Source organism: Hippocampus comes, unplaced genomic scaffold (assembly GCF_001891065.2).
Source record: "Hippocampus comes isolate QL1 unplaced genomic scaffold, H_comes_QL1_v1.1 scaffold60, whole genome shotgun sequence".
NCBI classification, from domain to species: domain Eukaryota; kingdom Metazoa; phylum Chordata; class Actinopteri; order Syngnathiformes; family Syngnathidae; genus Hippocampus; species Hippocampus comes.
This window is the reverse complement of record NW_017805483.1, coordinates 222,323-248,839: the sequence shown is the minus strand read 5'-3', so window position 1 is coordinate 248,839 and position 26,517 is coordinate 222,323. Positions and strand designations below refer to the sequence as shown.

The 26,517-nt window shown below is 43.8% G+C and overlaps 1 protein-coding gene across 1 annotated transcript in view; it reads right to left on the bottom strand.

The window, feature by feature from the left end:
• Positions 1-26,517, bottom strand: part of ptprn2 (protein tyrosine phosphatase receptor type N2) — a 143,130-nt gene that overhangs the window by 2,847 nt on the left and 113,766 nt on the right. Inside the window, exons 14-22 of the mRNA XM_019876062.1 lie at positions 25,337-25,552; positions 20,513-20,719; positions 14,171-14,318; positions 12,739-12,812; positions 9,204-9,281; positions 5,600-5,719; positions 4,409-4,575; positions 2,919-2,972; positions 880-944 (exon numbers count right to left, since the gene is read on the bottom strand). Of these exons, the coding sequence (XP_019731621.1) occupies positions 880-944; positions 2,919-2,972; positions 4,409-4,575; positions 5,600-5,719; positions 9,204-9,281; positions 12,739-12,812; positions 14,171-14,318; positions 20,513-20,719; positions 25,337-25,552 (1,129 nt within the window). The remainder of the gene's footprint in view (positions 1-879; positions 945-2,918; positions 2,973-4,408; positions 4,576-5,599; positions 5,720-9,203; positions 9,282-12,738; positions 12,813-14,170; positions 14,319-20,512; positions 20,720-25,336; positions 25,553-26,517) is intronic.

Sequence of the window (26,517 nt, the reverse complement as noted above, 5' to 3'; positions counted from 1 at the left end):
GTGGGTGGGGGGGAAGGGGGGGTTGCCACTGCGCAGGACACAAAAGGTTAAAAAGAGCGCGCCGATACGCTTTCATCGCCGTGGACAACGGAGACATTTGTCACCCAAGAACCAGCGCCGGACGTAACCCCTTTCTAACGAGCGGCCGTTTTTGAGTTGGGGGGAAGGGCAAAGTTGAAAGGTCAGAGGGCAGGGATGGAGGAGGACTTCTTCTAATTGACACAGTTCGACCTTTTGGGGGTCTGCCAACATCCACAATGGACGCAGAATCCATTTGGAATGGCAAACATTTTTACACACTGCTTTTCAACTCACGTTACCGCAGCAGTTTTCTTCTGTATTATGCTGCCCCCTGGTGGTCGACGCATGCACAGCACAAGCAGCCGCACAAGAAACGCATGCAGTCATAAATTGCTTCATATAATCTAATTGTTTTTTTTTTCTTGTCTTATGACTTAGACAGTAGAACACTGTAGAGTGCGTGTAACACGCAAGGGTTCACTCCCAGACGAAAACGATAAAGAAAAAAAAAATCTAATGAACACATTGCTTCTATGAAACATTGATGCCAATGGCGAAGCCGTAAACGAATGCAGTTTCATTGCCATGCATGTGGCATCTAAATTCATGTGGCAATTGTGATGCGGGTCGATACGGCGTGACAGTAGCATAAATGACTACAAAATTGCTCATGTTCATATAGTTTCTGCCCCCACCTTGATTTTTCATTTGTGCGGGGGGCTTTTGTTCCCTCAACTCCCTCCAACCCCGCGCGCCCCCGCGTCACCCTCCAACGCATCAACGAGACCCTCTCTGGAAAACCAGAGCGTTGCCACGGCAACACGCGTAGGGGGAGTGTGAAAAAAGCCAAGCGTTTACCTTTTGCCATCCTATTGAGGACCATGTCAATCAGAATGTAAGTCCCGCTCCTGCCGGCGCCGTCACTGCAGTTAGACACAGACAAGGAGGACACAGATCATGACGTTGGGCGACTCCGAGACGAGAGTAAAATACAGCTGGATACGCAAATATCGAAGGCCACGAGTTTGCTCATTCGCTCATTCACTCCCAAAGACGTTTTTAAACGTCTTTTCAGATTTGGTCTAGAAGTGGCTGGTACTGAATGAGCTGTTGAGACTTTTCTTTTTCTTTTTGAATATTTGGAACATTTATTCTTTTATAAATGAATTTATGCTGACACGAATGAAAACTAAACAAGGCATGAACATTTTTTTTTTCATGAATAAAAGCTCAGTGAATTAAAAAACAAAAAAACAAAAACATGGATTATTACTCTGGAATTTTATCTGTATATATATACATAGAGAGAGAGAGAGAGAGAGAGAGAGAGAGAGAGAGAGAGAGAGACACACACACACACACACACACACACACACACACACACACACACACACACACACACAGACACACACACACACACACACACACACACTCACACAAATTAAAAAAAAAATTCCCTTTTTGTAATACAGTATTGCAGAGTTTTTCTTTTAATTGAGCAAGAGAGACGTTGTGAATATATTGGGCCTGGACATTTGAATATTGGATGATGCAACGCATGTGATTGACTCATGTGTGGTCTGGGCAAGCAACACCGAGGGACTGGAGAGGGATTGGGGGCTTCTGCAAGCCCACCAGAGGACAAAGGCTTTTAAAAGCATGCACGTCGGGAGCACAGGAGAAGGTTGAGAGACCAGGGGCGGTTTGAAGAACCGCTTTTTTTTTTTTTTTTGAGGGCCTTGCTTTTTTTTTTTCCCCCCTCTCGCTCTCTCTCCAGTACTCCAGAGATAGTGTGTTGAAAAGCCTCCCTTTGTGCCCGCCGGCCATTCAGTGGCGCTGCATGTTAATTGCAAACAAGGCGTGCACATCTCTCCGATAAAGGCGCGGGCCAACGGAACAGGGGGAGGGTGGGAGGCGCACGGCGATCTCATTAATCCACGCTTGGCGCAGCAGCGCCGGCGCTCCCGCCGCACGCACGACTTCACAACGTGCGGCTGTTAAAAACGTGCTCGGGCGGGACATTGAGGCTTTACCATAAACCGGCCTTTGGCTAAACTCTTAAAATACAGAAAAGAGTAAGAAAAATAAAATAAAAGCTATGGTGGTCTGTGCGGTGTTTAATCATTGAATGGCTTTAATGTGGGGGCACTCTTTCAATGATTTCAATTCTCTTTTTTTTTGTGATTAAATCCAAGTGCATGACTATTTGACAACTTAGTAAAAATAATAAAGTGCTATTCCATTTTTTTTTCCAATTATGGTGCCAAACAGTAATCATGGCAATTTTATTCATTTTAATGCAGACTCTTTCAATTTCTGTGAAGCTCTCGAGGTTTTGAACATGTATGAGGAAGTTTAAACTGAAAGTTCACATTTTTTTAACCCGAATTTGAGCCGGAAATCGAAATCAAGCATAAACAACCAACAATGTCTCAATCAAAATAAAATTATGTCCTTGTCATTTTTTTTTGTGCAAATTGCAAATTTTAGGATAACATAGGTGACAGTAAATTTACAAGAACACATAAACACAACCATCGCCGAGGGGTGATTTAATGCGTACTCTTTCAATTTTAATATGCTTTAATTGCCAAATTTGACCCACTAAAAAAGGTTTTCCCTGACAAGATGTTTGATTTAATCAAGAAATATGAAGGCGCTTTGCCGTATGAAAAGTGATAAGGCCACAAATTTGTTTGCATAGTCGATGTCATGCGATTTCTTTCTTTCTGTTCAAACACACCGAAGTCGGCCATTTTGATTTGGAGCGAACCGAATGGAAGACGCCTTTTTGTGTAGCGCAATTGAATGTGGTCGAAAACATTGGCGCCCCTGGGATGGAAGCGGAAACCCAATCACCATCAACATCTTGATAATCATCAGGTTGCAATACTTGCCTGCAGTGAACAATAATTGGGCACGCTCGACCCCGGTAGCACTTGTTAACCTTTCTGGAATAAAAGAAGACAAAGGAAAAAAAAGAACACACGTTATTGTGGTCGGGGATCATGTTGGCAAAACAAAGATGAATGCCTCCAATTAAACGCGACTCATGCGGCGCGCCCCGACGAAAACAAACGCGGCAATAATCAAGCCGGCCCCGCTCGCCCTCGCCCGCCAATCAATCACTTTAACCGGAGTGGAGGCACTTCAACGAATGGAGAGTCATTTCCCAGCGTGTTATTGTGACAGGCGATGTTTGTGCCAAAGGGGGAGAACGTCATTCATGTTAGGTCCGTGTCAAGGAGTGCAGCGAAAAGATGTGCCGGAACTTCCCATGCAAAAAGCAAGAGGGTCGAGAGAGCGAGGAGGGGTGGGAGAGCGTGAGCGAGCAAGAGAAAAATCAGGTTGTGCACAGGCCTGGCTGAGGAGACGCAGTTTCCAATGATCACTTTTGTGACTATGCAACTGGGCTCATATTACTAGCTGCAACATCACAAAAATGACACTGGCAACTGCAAAATAGGGCCGAAACATGAAAAAATAGACACTCTGTCGTCAGGGCGTACACACACACAGAAACAAAGCTGCACTCTAATCCATACAAGCTAATTGGAAGGGAAAGAAAGCACCAAAGAGGACGCCGTCCCCTCACTTTGCATTAACAAGCATGGTGGGGGGGGGGGGGGGGCAGTTTTCCATCCCCAAATCAGATGCATCTATTCTCATTTGTTTCCCGGAGGAGCTCGGGCGAGGTGATCCCGTCGCTAACAAATGCCGAACGCTCTCTCCCCTCTTTTTAGTCAGGCGGCTCGCATTTAATTGGCTCTTTGAATGAGGTGTTTTTTTCCCCCCCAAGCTAAGCCAGGCAGTGCGGGGCTGTTAAGTTGCTGCATCGCAAGTGCTGGAGGGAGGTGAGGAGAAGGAGGTGGTGCCGGGATAGTTATCAAAAACTCAAGTTGGAAAAAAAAAAAAACACACAAAAACAAAACAAACCAAAAAAAAAAAATCACGACGATAATAGCAAAAATGTCTTACATTTTTGTTTGTATCAATTAACACGCTACATGAGCTTTCAGGGTTCATTTAAAATTTTAATTATGTATTTTGGTAACTACGAAGATGCTAGGTCAAACAGTCGTTTAAGAAGTCGAGATGACTTTCATTTATTACGCAATAAATACTTGGCACTCGACAAATACTCCAAATATTCCAAAAATTAAAACTAAGACTAAAACTAATAAATAATGAAAAGCACGCATTTCCCAAATATAAAAATGACCTTACAATGAACAAATCTGCTCAAAAGAATAATTAAAAAATATATATTTGAAAAGAAATGTCAAACCAAACCCCCCAAATTATTATGACCCTGGAGGAAAGGAGAGAAACGGGGGGGTGAGCGATTTGATCGGACGAGGGGGCGGGGGTCGACGCTCTGCCATACCTGCGGAAGTCCAAGAGGGTGCGCGCCGTGTTGGGGACGCCGCGGTCCATCCAGGAGAGGAAATGGAACTGCGTGACGGTGCGCGTCTCATTAGTGTGCAGGTTCTTCAGGTAGAAGCTCCGGACCAGGAAGTCCTCACACCAGATGTGCTCGGAAACCAGGTTGACCTGGATGCACATCAACACACACGGCGATACCATTAACGCCATACGGTACAAATTCCCAATCAGTGGTGCGCCCCTCGCGGGGAGGGGGCGCTCATGTTAACTCTTTAACTCCACAAGACGTACTTGTACTTCTTTTTAAAATTAGGCCCCGCCTACCAAGGACGTACTTGTACGTCTAAGTCTTTTTTTTTTTTGTGCCATAGAGAGGAGGAGGGTCTGATGCAATCTGTGAATGAGAATAATCCATTTGCATTGTAAATCATGTGAAAAAGCGACCAGTAGGTGGCAGTAGTGCCTCACGTGCTTGAAATGCATGCTTTTACAAAAAGCTTTCTCCGTTTTTTTGCCCAGGAATCGCCATTTTCATGAGACTTAGCCCTTTTGTAATGCCGATTGTTGAAGAATGGAAAAAGAAAGAAACTATTTTTTTTCTGCTGAAAGAAGAGAGTCCAAACTTTATTTTGGTGGGCTCCATGTTTATATAGCATTAGAACCAAATATTCTATGGGCCTTGCAAGATCAGTCAAAATCCAGTAAAACGCTGGGATTGAGGGGGTTGCTCCATTGAAAATGGCTGGGAGTGAATGAGTTAAAAGAGATCGATTCGAGCAAAGATTCCCAAACTGTGGTGCGTGCGCACTCCCTTGGGGGTCCACACAGTTCACTCGAGGTGGCGTTTGACGTTAAAATTGATAAATTGCAGAACAGATTTCCAAACTCGGGTGCGGAGGTGCGTGCGATTAATAGGGGTTGATTAGAGCAAAGATTTCTAAACTGTAGCGTGAGTAAGACCATGAGGTAGAGATTTCCAGACGATGCAATACGAGCAACCCCCCCCCCCCCCCCCCGCTGTCCCCCTCTCTGGGAGTGTGCAAGATTAAAAGTGATTGATGAGAGGAGATTTCCAAATTATGAGTTGCAATGCGTGCTCTCCATGAGGTGCGTGACCTTGTCATCAATTTGACTGGAGATTCAGAAACTGTGGGGCGCGCGCATGAATTAAAAGCGATCACGGCGTACATACCTCGTAGAAATGGTAGACATCGGAGCCCTCATCCGGCCAGTAGCGGTGACACTGCTTGACGCCGTTCTCCGAGACGGGAGTGAGCATGACGACGACCACGCAGCCGCTCTCCCACACCATCTGCGCACCACAGAAGATGTAAATTGTTCAAGGCTGACGAGCGGTGGAATACGAGAGGATGAAAAGGATTTTTTAATCCGGGTGCAGGGGCCTTGAAAAAAAAATTGTCACTGACGCAGCCGATTGTAACGTGAGAAACACACAAGCCCACAGCAGCCATTAAACGTCATTCACTCCCAAAGACGTTTCTCAACGTCTTTTCAGACTTGGTCCAGAATTGGCTGGTACTGAATGAGTTAAGGGAAATGGGAAGGAAAGCTCAAGATTTTACGAGCGTTCGGTGCGTTTATCAAATATGTTCAGTGCGCGTAAATTCAGTCGATGTTTTCTTTTCCGTATCTCGTTGGTGACAAAAAGGGAATTAGAAACTTTTAAAGAACAGCGGTGAGGTAACATTAAGGTGGAGATGTAAGTCATGTAACACATTACTCTGAATATTTTGGGGAATATTATTACAGTTACTCTGTCCAGTAATGGGTTACAACATCGGGGTCACAAGACAAAATTGGAAGTAAAGAAGACATGAAGAGAAAGCGAAGAGAAGTTCGAATACATGATCCCCGATACTAGCCAACTTGCATTGGCCGCCGGTCCGTTTGAGATGCGATTTCAAGGTTTTGCTACTTACTGATAAAATAATACACGGCTGAGCACCTTCCTAACTCGCTGACTTAGTGATGCCGCCCCGAGCTCTTTGTTTACAACATGCTGGTCTTTTAGCGATTCCTAGAGCCAAAAAGAAGTTTGCGAATTTTCTATTCGGGCTCCAGTGCTCTGGAATGCCCTACCCACGCAAATTAGAGCAGCTACCGCTGTTGCAATGTTTAAAACCCTACTTTAGACTCATTTGAATGAACAAATCTTGCATTTAGTTGAAGTGCATGTTGGCCTTTTTAACTGCCGCTTCCCCTGTTCGTCCTTCCCCCTCCTCCCTGGTCTGGAGACGGGGCAAGGTGATGATGAGCCAATTGAATGTCGCTGTACGGATTCTGCTCCGATCGTTATGGACAGGATTTGCACTGACTGAGCTGAAGGTCGGGTTTTGAGGGAGACTCACCTCTCGAAGGTGTCCCTCCCTGCAGCGTTTTCATCTTGTTAAATGGACTTTTATGTCATTCTAACATTGTATAGTACAAAATTGTGTCAGATACAGCCGGAAGGTGGATTGTCCCATCTGCAACCCCTTCTCAAGGTTTCTGATTTTCCCCAGATGTTTTTTTTCCCATTTTTTTTTCAATAAATCTGACTTGGCAAATCTACACTGATCACCACAAGCAGAATTATAAATATAGTTGAATATGTATCCCAAACAAGCTCTCTTTAAGAACGCATTTATTATTTTTGCAGCGCAGTCAGCAAATAACATTGCCCAGAAGTCATTGCTTGACATCCCACTCGCAGTCATGATTTCATGAAATGAAATGCTACGCACATATATAATACAAGCAGGAACAAACCAAACTAAAAAGCAGCATTTGGAATCGTAAATAATTAAGAGTCACTTTCTGACAATGACTGACATCAATTTCGTCCATTGACATTCACGGACTCATTTTTGTTCCGGCCTGAAAGAGTGAGAAAACTACTTTTCAACTCTGTGAATACAAGCCCAATTTTCCATCCCCGACCTCCAAGGCCCCCCACCCACATAATTGGAAAAGATGCAGCGTCGGGTTCGTCACTGAGAATCCTTTTTTTTGGATGCCGATAATAGATTGACGCACGTCTATTCACCTGGCACGAACACCGACAAACAAATACAAAACAATTATCGGCGTTTCATTTGAGCCACTCAACACAGTGGAATAGAATGAGAGGGGGTTGGGGATTGGGGTGGGGGGGAAGCTTCCCACACAATTTGCAGTTAAAAGCTAGCGAGCTATTGCGTTGTTAATTAACTTCGAGCCTATTGTCGGCTATGAAAAGCCATTTTTCCAGGAAGTCCCAGCTTGAGAAAACTTTCTGCCGCGCGATGGCGAAAGGAAGGGAGGGTTCGTGCCTGCTCCGCACTCCCGTTACGCGACTGCGCAGGCGATGGTCTCGCTAATTACTACAGTGGGCGTCTTATTAACACACAGGGACGCCATTTGGCCAGCATGCATCATTTAGTGCGCACCTCCACGCAAGTGGTCAGCCGTGTTTAACAACGGCTTGTGGCTCCGGGTGATTAATGGTGCTTCGGGCAAGGAATGGGAATACATTAGCCTTGTTATTGGGACTGCATGACTCGCAAATCATCAGCAGTTTTATCACAAACTGCGTTTGTGACTTTGCATCTGGTGGGTCTGCCTTGTCCACCTGGGGGCGGCATCTCACGTCCAGATGGATATACTGCTCAGTGAAGTGTTTTTATGAATCCCGATATTTCTCAGCAGTCCTGCCTGGATGCAGCAGCCAATCGTGTCCTAATTAGAATTTAAATGGGATTGATTATAATTCCTCATTGAGATCTCCCAATCTTTTCTCAGCTCATCGGTACGGCACTAATATTAGTCTTTGTACAGAGGATTGATAATACTGTGAGTGCTGTTACATTGCCCCGCTACAAGTGTTGTGGACTTTTGGCTTCAGTATAGCACATGTCAGGGAAGTACGACGCTCGTACTTGGGGCAGCAGTACAAGAATTAATTTGTCAAAAGATCTGCACAAAAAAAAAAAAAAAAAAAAAAAAAAACGGAAACCGCAAGCACGAAAGACAACTTCAAGCTGTTTCTGCTACTCGTCACGACGTAACGTCACGTCCTGCGTGTGGGAACTAAAACAAACAAACAAACAAACCGGATCTTATTCTTGTCCTTCCATAGGTGCTGCTGGTTTGTTTAGCAACAGAGTTCAAATAGGTTCAGCAGTTTCAGTTTGTGGAGCGCATACTGAACGTTTGTGGTTGAGGTGCCGGTCACCTTCGAACGATATTTTGCAGGGGACTTATTTACAACTTTCATTCATCTGAGAGGCTGTTTACACGCCTTAGTAGGTTTTATTGTTTTGCTTAGCAACAGAGTTTACGTCCAGCAGTTATGTTGCCCGTCCTTGGAACAATAGTGTTCTTTCTACTCTTTGATTTGTCTCTTTAGAAGTGGGGAAAAATCTTTTCTTTTATTTTTTTCGAAGTAGGGAAAAAAAAAGAATTTTGAGGGAGGCTTTTGTCGTCTTAAATAGAAATTGGGCCACAGGACCCCGACTGTTTGGAGAAATGTCAGCTTGTGAGAAGTGTTAAGCATTGCTTAAAGCATCGAGCTTGTTAAAAATATCGTTGAGAAAATATTTTTAGCAGGAACAATACACGAGAGGCGCAAAGTTGGGGCTTGCTGATCTCCTGCTGAGAGCTCCTATCACAAAGCAAAGAATGTGTAACCCACATGTCCCCCCACCCCCCGCCTTTTCTCCCCACTGTGTGTGTCTCTGCTGCGATTATTCGGAAACCTCACGGCTGAAGAAACAACTCACTCTGAGTGATGGGAGCGGCGGCAGGACGAGACTTACCTGCCAGAAGTCGGCCACGGTGGAGGGAAGCGGACCCTGCGATGCGATGTAAGTAGGGTTGCGAGGGTCGTGGTCCATCTGGGAGTGAGAAAACGCAATGTCACGCAGTGCTTGGACGGCGGCTGACGGACGGAAACCCGCAGGTCGGACGCCGGCTTAAATCCTCCATCTGGATGGAGACCATCACGTCCTCCCTTTACGTTCGCGGAGTTATTCGGCGCCTCCCTCTTGTCCGCCAATGAGATTTATGTTTGAACGCGTCATGAAGCGCAAAAGTGATTGTTGAGCGCAAGTCTCAAAGTCCTTGAAGTGCTCATGCAGTTTTTGCCAAATAATTTTTGTTGCAAAAAGACACGAACTGACATTGCATGATGATGTCATTGCGTCATTACGTCGCACTGCGGCACGTACAGCTTAAAATATTTATGCTGGTCAAGTACCAACAACAAAATCACCAAAATACATATTCATCAAAAACCACTGAAAGCCACTTTAACATTCTACACGGTTTGAACATCAACATGGCGCTTAAATTTTGAAAATGATTCAATTCAACTGTGTTGCACAGAAAGTAAAAAAAAAACAAACAGAATCTTAATAAAGGTTTGAAAACAAATAGTCCTTTTAAAATCTTTCCAATGATGTACAGTTTCTTAAACATCACAGACGCGCAAGAAGGAGATCACTGGAACACTGTTGTAATTCAGCAAAACATTTTTTTTTCATGCTTCCTGGTTTTAAGATTCCTTACATGTTTTTTGCTAGAGGAGAAATGTGAGGGTGGGGGGGCGAAATTCCCCTAGCTGAAATTAAAGGCGAACGCAAACGCCGCCGTTTCGTTTTGCCAATCTCAAGGACACAGACGCGCTGCCGCCGCCGCCGCTTGAATACTAAAACGCAAACATGAAAGAGCGGTCCTGTGTTTTAGGGCCGTCCTCTTCTCTGTCGTGGTGAGAAGAACGGCGCGGGCGGAGGAAGTCGTTTTTTGTCGTCTCTTTTGGTTTGGTTGTAAAACTGCTCGCAAAAAAATGTCCGATGCCCATTCGCCACTTTAGCCTCGTGCAATTATAAATACTATTAGGTACTACTGTTGAAAAACACAACATGCATGTGGCTGGTTGGGCTTCGACCTATTAACTTGTATCAAGCGATCGCGATCTTAAACATTGGCACCTCACGTTCGGCGAGACGCAAGGTGCATTCAAATGCAGTCGGACATTTGGAAAACAGAATTAAGTCCCTAGAAGCAGTAAATGTTAATTTTGTCACTTCCTGGTATGTCATGATACCTAATCAAACCACTAGGCTTCCATCCTTCCGTCTTCAAGAATATTTGATGACACAGAGGCTGAAATAAAACAAAATCCAAATATTTTGGAATCCTTCTGACTTGTCCTGGATAGAAGTAAAAATATTAAGTGTGTTAAAAAAAAAATCATTCAATTGAGTCGCTTTACACTGTTTTGTTGAACTAATACGAATAAAATGTGTTGTTTAGCTGTCAGCTATTATTTCACTGCTTTAACTGATATTTTTACTTCCTATTTTTGTTTTCGCTTAAAGTTATGCAAAGGACTTGATCCGTTTTGTCAGCTGCGGCTTGTTGCAAACAAAGCTGTTGTGTCCGTAAAATATTTCTCTTCAGTCAAAGTCAATGTTACATCATACAAAACCACAGTATTGAGACTATTATACATCAGCAAATATGATCAGGCTGTACCCCCTGCCCCCTCCCCCAAAAAAGAATGAGACCAAATCTGTCCTGGTGTAAATAACTTTTTCAGTTTCTACCAGTGCAAAAGTTCGTGTGGAGCCCTGTGATGCCAACCCGTATTGTTCCTGACTACTGCTGCTGACTACCCCAGTATTGTACTGGGCTCCCTCAGACTATCTTGATAGTGTCCAGGACAGCTCAAATGTACTTACTGACGACCCGAGTATTGTTTCTGATTACCAAAGTATTGTCATTGCCTGTCATTATTCCTGACAATTCCAATAGTGTGGCCCAGTGCTAAAGTGGTTCGTGTGTCGACCTCACAGTGCAGAGGTACCGGGTTTGTTTCCAGTTTCAGCTTCCTATGTGGAGTTTGCATGTTCTCCCAGTGGGTTTTCTCCGGGTACTCCGGTTTCCTCCCACATTCCAAAAACATGCATGACAGGCTGATTGAACACTATAAATTGTCTCTAGGTTTGCGTGTCAGCGCGGATGGTTGTTCGTCTCTGTGTGCCCTGCGAATGGCTGGCAACCGGTCCAGGGTCTCCCCCGCCTACTGCCCGAAAACAGCTGGGATAGGCTCCAGCAACCCCCCCACCTCGCGACTCTGGTGAGGATAAAGCGAATCAGAAAATGGATGGATGCATGGATTTTAGCAAGTATCATGGAAGTCATCATCTTTGATTTGCTTTCGCGGGCCACTTAAAATGATGTGGTGGGCCACATTTGGCCCCCGGGCCTTGAGTTTGACAGTATTTGTACCTGAGAATTGCACCTAAATATTTGGATATGTTCTAACTCCTTGAGTATTGTTTCAGAGTATTGTCCCTGAATGTCATACATGACTACTAACTACTTGAGCATTACTCCCGACTTTTGGCTCTCATTCCTGACAACACGATTAGAAATGGTTGTGAAGCGGACCCGCTGCCTTTCTCGGCCAAGTCGTGCTGCATGCAGTCAATCCCGTGCGTTTGCGACGTTTGGGTGACTGGAGACTGCTAGCTTAGCTCATTAGCTTTTGTGAACTCCACGGGAAAGAACAGAGCCCGATTATTTTTGGTGGGACGTTGCTGCCTCGGAGCTAATGAAGAGGAAGAAGCCACATTGACAGACATAATTATCAGTTTTGCTAGACACAGCCGGGGGTCCCTATTGTGGTGTAATTACCCTCTTTGCATCCGCCCACCCCTCCGGTGTCCTGCCACTTCCTTGCCCACTTGCAACCCTTTGGTCGTTTCACTTCCACCCCGCCCCAAAAAAAAAAATGTTTTTGTTATTGCGCGCAACCTTGAAAAAGCTAGGTGTGAATATGCCATCTGAGAAAATGGAGCATGTAAAAGCGCGGATTGTTTGTTTGAGAGGCACATTAAGCTTTTAGCGCAGCTCCCTCCTTTATCTGCTCGGAAAATTCCGGGTACTGTGTTTGAAATGCATAGCTTCCTGTTGCCTTTGATGGAGTCCCTGCGCAGCAGCCTCGGGGGAAATCACAACTGACAACATGTGGTGGTTGTGGGAGTGCTTAAAAAAAAATAGCCTCGGCCCTCTCCCACCTACTTTTGGATACATCGGAGATGTATTTGCCTGAAACAAAAGATGCTTATCTTTTTTTTTTTTTTTTTTTTTAGTTTGTACAGATGAAAAAAAACGAGGTTATCTCAAAGCACTGATAGATCCACGTGGATTTGAGCTTGGAGAAGTAAGTTTTGAAAGAAAAAAAAAAGGATCAATATACTCAAAACTATGACAAATCAAACGGAAACGGCAGATCCAAGCCCCCCCTGAAAAAAAATAAAACAAGAGTGAATGAACAATACTCACGATTGGACTGGCGTTGATGTAATCGGAGCCGCTGTGGTTATTCTCCGCTTTCAAGGTGATCCTGGAATGATCATCTGAAAGAAAAATGCATAATTCATTTGTGTGTTTTCCCTCCTTGGCACCCCGCGTTGAAAAAAAAAAAAACACAAAAATGAAACTGAGAGAGGATGCGTGGAGAGAAGAGCACTTTCATCACTCTTTCATCATGGCACAAGTCCGGAATCTCTCCACCTCCAATAAGAAAAAAGTCCCTCAACTCCTTTATATCTCCATGAAAATCTGCCGCTCGTGAACGCACACTCGGCGTTCCTGTTTTAACACGTCGCTTTGAGTGACAGCCAAGCTTCTAATCTCAGATCTTCAAGTGTTATACGCAGTCAAGAGTGGCCGGTTGTGTCATGATTGATTGACAGTTAACTAAAAAAAAAAAAAGAAAAGAAAAAAAAAAAGAAGCCAATTGCTACTTGGCGTCAACTAATTCCCATATTAGGGCACGGCAATGTGTGACGTGAGCATTTTGGAACATGCCGCGGTAAGAAAACAGTCTTAACACAGCGGCCCCCAACCTTTTTTTTTGCCCCACAGACCGTTTTAATGTCAGACAATATTTTCAGGGACCGGCTTAATAAATACAACGGCCGAATAAATACAACAAAATAATATATGACCTGCATAAAAACTGTGGTATTTTCTAAACATAATAATAAACCCGAATCACGACACGAGGAACGTCCTATCTGGCCGCAACACTCTCTGGTCGCTATGGTCACGTTTAATTAAACGTGCCTTCAAAATAAGATACACCGCAAATACAAAGTGCATGAAAAATACCATCGCCGCATATTATGCAGAGTGGACTTGGTGCGTGGGAATCTCCCGTTGAAATAAATCCGTATTTTAAGGACTGTCTATGAAGCGTCTTTGGAAAAAAACTTTCCAAAGACGCTTGTTTTTTTTACTCAGTTTGCTAGCTCCTGGGTTTCATTTTAGCGCTAACCTATCACATGACCGAGAAGTGCGCCTTTACCCGAGTAAGAGTGACATACTGTAGACGGATGTAATATCTGGTAATTTTTTTCTGGTAATTTTTGAAAATGAATCATCTTTCAGATTTCGTAATGAATAAAACGTAAGTAATGTAAGTTATTTAATCTTTCTGTGTGGCTCAGTACCAAATGACCCATGGACCGGAACCGGTCCGCGGACCGGGGTTGGGGACCACTGCTGTAACCGACTACCTCGCTATGTATTATGTTTGCTATTCTTACCGACGACCTGTGGATTAATTCTGACCACCCGGGTATCATTGCTGACTATCCAAGTGTCGTTACAGACTATCTTAGCATAGTTCTAGACTAGTGGAGTCCCTGAGACCGAACACAGATTTGTGAATGAGAGCTGCGGTTTCCCACTTGGGGGGGGAAGCACTCACATGCTAGCACGGCGTCTGAGCGGTTCTTCCTGGTGCTCTGCTCACTCTGGGCAACGCTGCAGGTGGCGGGTTCTGCCTGGTACGAACACAAGGCCTCCCATTCGCGCTCCAGACGGTTCTTGTCCTTCAGGTGGTCCTCCATGTACGACTGAGGGGAAAACAAGAGTTCCATTTCACACCGCAAGCCTGAAAAACTGCCTAGACTGGCAGTAGCTGGCAGGTGGCGGGAGGGGGGGGTTAGTTTGAGGGGGTACGGAGAACACAAGTAAGACTTTGGAGGGGTTTGTCAGCTGTGAGAATACTTGTGAGGTGTGTTCCGTTCTTGTCCTTTACCATTTGCACTGCCACTGATAAGACTGTCTGCGTTGAAGGCATCGCTCGCAGAGGACAAAATTGAATTCGCTCAAGAGACAAAGACAGCAAAAGAGAAGGGGGTTGTTGTGTGTGTGTGTGTTTGTGTGTGTGTTCTCCCAAATCAGGGCAAGTCTAAGGGAGCTTATGGGATGTAGCTGGCAAGGCAAGAATGTTTTTTTGTTTTTTTTAAAGCACACACCATGTTACCCCCATTTCTGTCCAGTATTATGGCTCACCTCCCGATGGGGAGGTTAAATGGTTTAGTCTGCTATTGTGCGGGGCCGAAGATTACAGACTCATAAACTGATGTCAGGGATCAGCTGGCTACTACAATGAAAGCGATACCCACACGCGTGTCGGGTTTATCCCATATTAAAGACAGCGTAAGCAGTCTGAGCGGCTTCATTGTTCCAGTCTGTGCTGTCTGTCATACGCAAAAAGCACATCTTTGCAGAAAAAAATATATAAATGCCGCCGAGATGATAATCACAAATAGGCCTGTCCAGCACACAATGGGTAATTACCCTTTGATGGCTAATGAATTCACATCTCCAACAGGATATTAGGCGAGTCCTTAAGACGCGTACAAATGGAACTAATGATGGGAATCAAAGTTTATTGTTAGATATGCAAGCTAAATTGCCACAGAGGTCCTAAAATCAAGCGCTCATGATTAATGCAGGGGACATAATGAGACAGCACAGTGTGTTCCACCGCCATCTTTAACGGCAGGCTCCTAAAAATTTAATTGTTCTCTGCTGTTGCCGGGAGCTTTTAATTTCATAAAGGAAAATCCATATTTTCTGAGTATTTGGATGTCATCCAGAAAAAACACTTTTTTTCTGAAAAAAAAAATACAATGAATCCATCATGGGATTATTTTTTCCAATAATGACTACAGTCATACCTCGGTTTTCGACCATAATCCGTTCCAGAAGGCTGTTCGAAAACCGATTTGTTCGAAAACCGAAACCACACTCTTTAAAAAAAAAAAATCTTGATTGAACACGTCTGCTCACAATCACTCACGTCACTTCCTCGTGTAAGGAAGGCGAGAGGAGTCAAGTGGCGCATTCAAGTGCACTCAGTTTGGTCGAGAACCGATTTTCGGTCGTAATCCGAGGCATAAAAAACTCGAATTTTTTGGTCGAAAACCGATTTGGTCGAGAACAGAGACGTTCGAAAACCGAGGTTTGACTGTATATTCAATTTTTTTATTTTTGGATGCAATTCTACTTTTGGCCACTAGCAGGCGGGACAAAACTGTGTTAAACGCTGTACATTTGAAGGAAGAAGAGAAATCAGGAAGTGTTTCAAGCGCAGCCTCAATTTTGCTGAACAGATTATTTTTGAATATCTATCATCCTGCATTTTACGCCTACAGCAGGCCACAGCTGTAGGTTCATTATTAAATCATTTCGAATGCGTTTATATTTCTTTAAAGTGTGTTCCAAGATCTTTAAAAAAGTGCCTAAAAATACCATGAAAACATGCCTGGAAATATTTAAATCGGGTATTGATTATCATGGACAATCCCTTGATGGAAGGGCATTAAGCGTACTATTGTTCCTTCCTACAAAGGGAGTTAGAATTGGTTCCTTAGGCCTATCTGAGTATTCTTTCCGATACATGAGTCATCGAGTATATTTACATGAGGAGAAAATTTGAATCCTTTTTTCCATCACTGCCTGTCACCTGTCATGTTGTATCCGACTCCCCCGGCATCACATCTGCTCCCAAGTGCATCCCATTCCATTCAAACGACACAGTGAATTGATTGCCTTCTACATTCAAATTTTTCCCTTAACGCTACGCAGACAACGGGGCCCCCTTATCAAGGCGGTGAGCTCCCGGCGGGAGGCGGTGGACCGCAGCTTATTCCGCAAGACGGGCTCGCGAAGGTTTAGCGAATGTGGGAAGGATTACGTGTGCCAATCAGGGACTTGGTACGGTGGGGGGGGGGAGGCCTGAGTGTCAGGGAAACAATGTCTAATCCCATAAGCAGTCTGCTCGGCGGCCGAGGCTGCTGGGTGAAATCGGGATGAAGGCGGACGACAAACAACAGGTAAGACATTACTGTCAAATTAAAACTAACAGTAGCCTTCGACAGTCTGTAAAAGGAAGGGCGGGGGTAAGGGGGATTTTGACGTGATATGGCTCACACTCCGTTCTTTAATACAACGCACTGATCATCCTCAAGATTCCTGTAATATTTCTTGGTTTCTTCATGGAGCTGTTTCTCTCCCTAAATTGGTTCAAGGTGCCTTTGAGCTACAAGAGCCGTTTTCTTCATTAATGTTGATTGTATGTTGTGTCAATCCACGGACTGTTTTTGCCCGTGACATTCATTGGAGGAGAATATGTTAGCGTTTTACTCATCAAGAGACAAACTTTCAGCTGTTGGAAAAATAAAGTTGCTTTCAAACTGACGTCGTCGCTAAAGTTGGCCCATCCCCTGTGACATATTTGAAATTAAAATAACTGTATCAGTACTGTGCTAATTGAGCTGCGAAATGAAATTACGGAAATCAGGGTTATGAGAATGTGGCAGTCATGCCCAGGGCACTATGAATGAATGCATGGATCCTATAGGCTACCCGAACTGTCCACAAGAGAAATATTTTTGCGTGCAGCCTGTGAGGTGCTGTCCATGGTCCTGAAATGAGCATCAAAGGTCCTAGTGTGTTTGCACAGTACAGTGAAAACACCATTTATCGTGGGGGGCATAACAGACGCACAAGCTTTTAATTTTGGAAACTCTCAAATGAAATATTTTTATGTCACAAGTCAGTTAATTAAATACAATATGTGGAATTAAGCATGGGAAAAAATTATATTCCTTAAATTAGACAAAGTAATCGTGTGAGAACCTGACGGGCGACAAACCCGGAAATGTGACGTCACTTTAGGAAAACAATAGTGGGGGTCTATGGAAAAGTGTACAAAGACAGTCAGAAATCGATTCGGAAAGAGACGTTTCAAATTTATCGAGGGGGATCCAGTAGTATGACGAGTTGGAGGAAGGGGAGGTTGTTGGCAAGACCATACATAAACAAGCCATATACTCAGAATGTGGAAAATGTTGTGCCTGAACGGCTGGACATGGAGTGGAGACGAGACCCATCAGAATAGTAAGAACTGTAAGCTATTTCGGCTACGGTTATTAGCCTAGCGCTATTGTTTGCGATTCGATGCTGTGCCGTGCTGTAAGTCGCGCACCAAGGGATTGCCTACTTGGTCCATGTATTCCCGCTAGCACCGAGAGCACACGTCATAGTGGGTTGGTGTCCTACATTGTCATTGCTAAGGTAGTTCTGCTGCGCTGTCGGACACTCTGCACATGATATCGGCAGCATTTTTAGTTGCAAACCCTGAAAGATGATTTCATCCATGCACTCATACTCATATACTATGAAATATTCTAGAATACTTTGAATCGAATGTTTTCATTAAAAAAAAAAAAAAAAAGTTATTCATTATCACACCTACCTTTTTTTTTTTTGCAAATCTGGTTGAGAAAACAGAGGTCTTCAAAGTGCTCGTAACAAGAATGCTCGTCAACACCGGCATGAAATTCATTTGCTTTGCAAGAACGAAACCGTGTCGTCCAAATTTTCTGGTCAATTTATGTGACCTGTCTTTTGGCCACTCAAACAACTGTTTGCCTGAAAGTGAACAACAATGCATCGCAGCACATCGCCGAGGCATTTCGCCGAATAACTCGATAGCAATAGCAAAGAGCAGTTAACGGGACAATCAACAAAGCAGTACAATGGATGACTGGCACTCGGCATTCGGTAAATGACATCACTCAAAATGAGAACACACACTTCTTGGCATCACTCACTAGGCCACACCCCTTAAAGGCTCACTTTGATGTATGACACCATTTTTAAAAACTTTTGAAAATTGTGGTGGCTACAGTTAAAAAAAAAAAAAAAAAAATTGAGAAGTTGCGATGGTTTGTGGGAGACTCGAACCAACTAATGGCATTTGAATTGATTTCAATGGGTAAAATTGATTTGCTATACAGTAAAGCCCCCCGCCCCTCGCATATTTGCATTTTACTGCTCAGGCCAAAGTCATGTCTAAGATAAAAATATTGCTTTGGCGCCACATGGTGGCTTCTTCTCGTGTCAAACGTCGATGTTGAACTGAGCAAAGGAGCTTCATTTAGTCTGGCCATAGCCTTGTCTAAAATTGAAATAAGTATTTTGCCAACATCTTGTGGCCTTCGACTGGCAATTACAAACTTTTTGGGTTGGTTGTTGGTGCAATGCAGATTTTTTGCTACATCACGGAAAGAATTTAACTTGCAAAATCAAGGGTGCCACTTAAAAACACAAAAAGGAGAAAAAATAAATACATCTGCTATACAACCGATTGGTCCAAAGGATGAACCACAATCTAGTGGGGGAACATTATCGAGCCATTTTGGCGATTGGGTCATCGACTCTATGCAAACGAGCAAAGGGCGTATCGAAGCAGCTCCGAATGAACAACAAGGAGCCGATGACTCAGCACACGGAGGCCTCCTATTTCACTTTCAAAGTTACACAAGACCTTCCTTTTTTTTTTTTTTTGCAGTGTGAGTGTGTGAGCTTTGGAACGCTGCGTATTCATCACCCGTCTCCACACGGCGCGCCGCTCCAAATAGCGAGAGCGCGACGGAGAGATGAGATCAGAGGGGCAAATATAGGCCCGAGATGAGCGATAAGGAGGCAATCACACACGCGGTTTGACGGGAGATGACGGCGGGGGAATGTTAAGAAGAGACCCGCCTAAGTGCCCCCTTTCCAAAACCCAGCCGTTCCTCAATAATTCCTCTTTCAAACCAATAGCACATGTACAGTATAAAAGTATACAAATGTTTTCAAAATCCATTATTTAAAAGAAAAATAATATGTTGAGACCTTATGTTTGCGTCACACAAAACGTCGGGTTAGCGCCCAGAATTTCTATCGGGTAGTCGACTATCAGCGTAAAATATTAGCTCCGAGTGTGGAATCCAATTTCAAACTTGGACTTTTGAACTAAAGAACAGATCACTCACGACACTACGCTTGGCAAATAATAAGAACAGCCCGCCTCCTCGAAGTGATTCACAGGGCCCCTTATTGTTGTTAGCGCCGTGCTATTGTCGCCATGTTCAAAAGGGGGGGCTTGGCACAAACAAGCCTTGACGAACGTGAGGAAAAGCCATCTATTAGCCACACTACAAGGCATTACTCACATTCCGTCTCATTCATTACAGCCCCCCCCCCTATATAATAGGCAGACGTGGCATGTGATTAATGCACCCGCCATTATTGGAAACACTGCCAGGCATCTATCCGTCTCTTTATCAAGCTTGTCTCAAATGAATGACGTGCTGCAAAATTAAAACAATCCATTGTGTGGATGTGTGGAAGGAAAAGCTCTTTTCCATCCAAAAGGACAATCATTGGGAACAGCCACATAGGGGAAAAAGATATTTCAGGAGGAAAAAAAAAAAAAAAAGTTGAGCTTATTTTGCTGCAGCGGTGAGCGGGTAAATGACAGTGGCCAGATAAAGAGAAAAATCTCACACACACACACACACACACACACACACACACACACACACACACACACACACACACACACACACACACACACACACACACACAAGCTAACCTTACATTCGAGAAACTGCCACCGACATCCACTCAAAACATTCTTAACATCAGAATGTTAAGAAACCAAGTGCCATCAACCTTCGATGTTGGCAGTTGCTGCCGTCAGAAAAAAAAAAAACGTTTTTTAAGAGCTCTCGTTCGCGATGTTGGCAGTTGCTGCCGTCAGAAAAAAAAAAAAAAAACGTTTTTTAAGAGCTCTCGTTCATCTGTAGAGCAACAGCGAACGGTGTGGCGTGGTGTTTTGAAATTGTGTTTCTTCAGACAGCAAAGTAGTTAAGAGCGACATAGCGCAGCCCATTTTGCTTCCAAACGAAAGATCTCATTTGCTCACCAGTATCATGTGACCTGTGGAGATGTCCATGTTGGACGGCACGGGCTCCTCGCACCAGGAGGAGGTGCTGCTGCGCGCCGACGGGCTGCCGGCCCCGGGGCCGTCGCTGAACTGGGAGGACACGCTGTTGAGACGCGAATGGCGCAGAGTCTCCGGACGTTCCACGCGCTCCGACGCCCGGATGGCCATACGCTGACGACACAGCTCCTGGGAGGAGGGGCAGAGGAGGTTATTAAAAAAATATATATTATAACAATTTCAAAATCAGGGCGTGGCCGTTTGCTATTCACACCTGCATACAGTACAAAGTCTTGACTATGTATGTCCTGCTGCCTGCCAATCTGCTGACTATTCTTGCCGCTGTTCACATTGTCTCTATTTTCATGGATGCAGTACTGAGCCGTCCACATCTGATTCTTCACGTTCACACAATACAGTGCAGTAGTCTCTGCTCGGTCTCATTGCTTGATGTATTATGCAAGATATTTGTGGATGACTGATTATTTGACGTCTCGGGTGCTGCTACTGTCCACTTTGCTGCTGTGACACCGGAATTGCCCACTTGCAGGTAAGAACGAAGGCCGATTCGACTCTATCGTGTTCTATCCATAAGAAGCATGGCGCTGATTTTAAGATTCTCCTCCCCACCCAAAAAAAAAAAAAAAAACAATATGCCACCCCACACACTCCTCCAAAACAAATCAGACATTTAAAAGATGAATTAAGGAACCTTTCGCCCAAAACAATTCAGGGAAGCTCATCCATCATTCAAATAACCAGCTGGGACTGGGATGCATTCATGCATTATATTCTGATGCATATCTCCAGTTTGCCAACAAAAAAATGCTTCCCCCCCTACTTTTATCAAGATTACAACTTTTCAAGTGACTCAGCTTCTTCTTTTCTTTTCCTTTTTTTAAAAATATTTTTTGTTTTAAATATTGCTCTCCTGGTGCAATCCAAATATGAAGACGGGCCATTTTACAAGCAACACGTGTCACTCTGCTGAGTTGTAATTACCGGTTTGGTGAGTGGCATGTCAGAAAATGAGCCAAAATGTCAATCGTCCTATTCCAAAATGTCTTATTTTGAAAAGACACTCAGATATCAGTTTTTCAAGTCAACAAGGTGTCTAAACCATTCATCGATTCTCAAAATTCTATTTTACACACGCAGACACACACACACACACACACACAAAATACACAGATGCTGCATAGGTTATTTATTGCTATATAATCACTACGTACTCTTGCCTTTTGGTTACATTCCCATTTGCCTGTCAGGTATTGATTATTCATATGGAACTGACGCTGACACTGCTGCTGCTGACTCTTGAACGCCTTATGTGCCTTATACATGTACCCTATACATTGTATTGATCCGTGCACAGTTGCTACATACAATGCTGCAGACTACTTTCCGGATTGTTTCTTCAAGTACACCTGACAAGTATATAGGAGCTGTCAATTAAAATGTTGCTCGCAAGCTGCGTAATCTAATGACAACTAAATCTGCAAATTTCATTCTTTGTTACTCGTATTCTTGTGTGTCTTTACCCGCCACTTCTGTATCCTGCAGTTAAAAAAAAAAAAAAAAAACGTAATTTCCCCATCGCACGAGTAATAAAGGCTTTTTCGATCTTATTTTATGTCTGACACTCTGTCTCATTTCTTATCTGTTACAAGTCACCACAATCTTTAAAAACCATCGTGTACCGTTTTCGGCCAGACACATCCTTTCGAATTCATTTCCATGCTCAATAACGGCCGAGGCCTCCGAAAAGGCATTGTGGAAGGCAACACGCGCTATCCGCTGATCTATCAACGTGATATTTCCCTGAGGGCTGCAGGGCCTGCTAAGCCCCTGCTCCTGCATCTCCCCCTCCTCTCGGCACCGTCAAGACTTTAATGATTAGAGTCATGAAGCGGCGCCCCGAGTCTTGGCCTTGGGGCAACATCCAAGTCCAGCTCATAATTCATTCGACTTCTCTGCTACAATGTGGGAAGGAGCTGAGCCCGGCCTGGGTGCGGAGGGGAGATACCGACGGGCTTTTTATGACCCGGGTTTCTTGTCAAAGTGTGAAGAACAACGATCAATAATCCACAATCTTGCACCGTGGATGGACATTTTGGACACATTTGACTGAGGTTTCAAGTGGTGGCCGGGAGTTCCACATATTATTCGTTGGGGGTGTTGGGTTACTGTCAAAGTCAACATCAAACAAAAGGACATGTTGTGTGTTTAAAACAACAGCTTTGCCACAGGACAATCTGGTTAGCTTAAGGCTAACAAACAATGCAAAGTGCCATTCACTTGCTAACAGTTAGCAATAGCTGTGGAGCTTTGTAAAATATAATGTAGTAGAGTGCTATTTTCATGATTAAAAAACACATGACAAAAATGATTGTCAACTAAAATGATTTTTTTTTATAAACAATGGAATAATCAGAGATCTGGCACGCTAATGTCATGTTACATATCGTAGCTGTTGCTCGGCTACACATACCTTACATCACATTATTCTTTATTTAACGATCGATTGCTCCGTTTTTTTTTTTTTTAACTTAACTTTTCAAAGGATGTGATCATGAGATCTTAACCCCGACATGTCTCATTATTTATTGTTCTTTGGCCTTACAGCAAGTATGTGCTCTCACTAGACTGCTCACATGAAAAAAACAAAAACAAAATGAAATGTCTGCAGTGGGCACGACAGATCCCTTTTTTTGTACTCATGTACGGCAACTTTAAAATAGCATTTTTTTTTTTTTGCCGGGGGTGGGCAAAGTTTGGTGCCTTTTTATTCATGTTTATATGGTCAAAAATGCGATTCCACACAAACCATATCGATGACTACGACTAATATTACCGACAGCAACAATAGGAACCTCGCAGTTGTCGCTACTCAGGCCTTCAAACTCCTCATGGTTTCGTTGTTTCCAAGACATATGTGATCAAAAACTCCAAATTTTCTTTCCTGAATGCTTCTCTTTCAACAGCTTTGGAAGAGTAAACCTGATTAAATATTGAAAATGTTAACAAGTCACACAAGCTAAATGTGTTCTGAGTGCCACACCGGTCACAGCTGAGCCCCACCCTGGTGAATCAATATTTCCCCTGGCCACCGAAGCCCAGGGAGGGGGGCTGGGGGGGAGCAATAGGTCAGAGGGGCGTCTAACACGTCCGCGGTTCAGCGTTCACTCCACCAACGACGCTTAATCCAGGAGAAGAGCCACATTTGTAAATAAAGCCTCTTAAAGAAACTACAATGCATACAATGTTTTGGAATATATTTTTCAATTTGCATTTTTGTGTTCAAATACATGACTTATTTTTAGGTGGTTAGAGTGTGTAGGATGGTAAAACGATGAAGTGTTGTTTTTTTTTGGTGCATTTTTACGTGATGTATTCTGTTGTATGACTTTATGTGATTTTATGTTCCATGTTCTGGAAAGTGCTATGTTACAGCTGCAGCTGTTGTGAAAGATGAATTGGATTTGATTGCGGACAGTCTCTCCATACAGAGACAGATCTCGGTGCTTTTTATGCTGGAGGTAATTTTCCCGCTGCCGCAATTTCGATGCTGCTCTGAATCTGTGAAGGTTCAATTATTTAAGGCGGTGATTCTCATTCACAACCTACTCTAAGTACGGCTTTGTTGTGTTCAACTTTTTAAGTTCAATACGCTTGCTTTGAAGAACTGCTTGTTTTTAAATGTTCATTGAGGTTTGCTTTTTAAATGTAACCTCGATGTGCCATACATTTCACTTGAATTATTAGTGAAGCATTTATTCAAAAATGAAGTGCAGTGTTGCTGATCAAACTGTTCCTGACAAAAGAGTGACTGGAAGTAATATAAAATTCAATTAAACTTTTAAAATTAACAAAAAAAAAAGTTCAGTTTTGTTTTTGATTAACCTTGATGTCTACTACTTGAATATAATGAAGATGGTGGAAGTTGGAGAGTTAGTACTTTTTTTTTAGATGGTATAAAACCCCTGATTTAAAAATCACTGCAAATGAGAGCATTATAGTTGCATACAACATTTGTTTTAGAAAGTAGTTTCACGGGTCGCGGGCACCCTGTAGCCCATCTCAGCTGTCTTCAGGTCATAGGCGGAGGACACCCTGAACCGGTCGTCAGCCAATTGCAGGGCACACACATGAATGAACAACCATTCGCACTCACAATCACACCTTGGGACAATTTAGAGTGTTGCATTAACCTGCCAGGCATGTTTTTGGAATGTGGGAGTACCCGGAGAAAACCCACGCAGGCACAGGGAGAACATGCAAACCCCACACAGGAAGGCCGGAGCCGGAATCGAACTCCGGCACCTCTGCACTGTGAGGCCGACGTGCTAACCAGTCGACCACAGGGCCGCCCATTGTTGCACCTGTGCGATGTTTATATTTTATGATGCCTTTGCCCGAACTAAATGTTAGCTAAAAGCCCCTTTTTTTTTAATTGGGGAGGGAGGGGCAATTGATTGGAATCATAATTTTACAGTATATCATGTTCTTTCACATTCTCAGTTTTATCGTACGCTGCTGAATAGCTCTTGAGGAAATATTTTACAGTTTAACCAGATTTTCTTTTCTTAATTTCGAACTTGACCATGAGTTAGAAATACACAATTGTAATGAATAACAATCATCCCCTCATTTTCAATGTGGAGTAGAAAAGGGAAATGCTAAATCATGGACAAAAATGAGGCTGAGCGCGCGTGTGCCTGTCCAGTGGCAGATTCGAGCTCGAGCATGCTGGCTCCCAATTGGCTAACGGCAAACGTCAAGAGGTGGGGGGGGGCGTCTCCAAACCTGATAGGTTGCCGTGGCATCGCTGCTCGTGTCAGTGCCCAAGCCGGAGAGTTTCTCTTTCATGTGCAGGTGGGATTGCTGGCGCACACAGAAGAAGGTGGCCGACACCACCAGCACCACCAGGATGATGAGCACGCACAGCACCGAGAGAATCGCCAGCTGGCCCGACTCCACCCGGGTCTCCTTCACCACCGGGATGTGGCTCAGGCTTCCCCTCTGCGGACGACACAAAAGCCGGAAGCGTCACGGTCCAAACGGTACAGCACAGATGAAAAATCTGCGGCCATCGAAAGCATTTCGAAAACCCTCATAGAAACAAACGAGGACTGAAGTTGTAGTTACAGTTGCCCGCGGAGGGTTGTTATGACTGTGAAACCACATCAATGTTTCATCCCCGCCCCATATTATTACGTATCCAGCACACAACAATCGTTTGTTCAACTATTGTTGAAAGTTACTGTCATAATGTTATAAAAAAATGCAGGCAAGATCGCAACATTGTTTATTGTTTCGAACAGCTCAAAATTTTGGTTCAGATTTTAGCAAGCGTTATTGAAGGGGACATGTTTGATTTGCTTTTGCGGCCCACATAAAATGATGTGGCGGGCCAGAACTGGCCCCCGGGCCTTGAGTTGGACACACGCGCTTTACAGAATCTGAATCATTTTGCTCTGTATGCTTCAGTAAGAGAGAGGGAATCTACAGGAAGCGTATCACCCCCCCCCAAAAAAAATCACAAAATAATCATAACATTTGACATAATTTGGAAAGGTGTCTAAATATAGTGTCATTCAGGTTTAACCCCTTCAGGGACGGCGTTATCAGGTTACAGTGTGCATGAAAGGGTTCATAGTTGATTTGAAGATTTGAATATATTTTGGGATAGTGATGTTTCGCTCTTTGGACTTTACCGACAAACAAAAGCACTACATGCAACCCGGAAAAAAAAGGAAAAAAAATCAATCAATCCTCTCAGGAGCTGCCATAAAAGCCCGAAATCATTTAACCATACATGCTTACCACATGCCATTACTCTTTTCATATTTAAAGGCTTCTCTTTTGGAACAAAAATGGGCTTCATCTTGTCCAGCTCAGTCCATCAACTTCCTACTAATTAGCCAGCTAATGCCGGTCTCATAATGTGCATTGAGACAAGCCCCCTTTTTTCCCCCCCCCCCCAC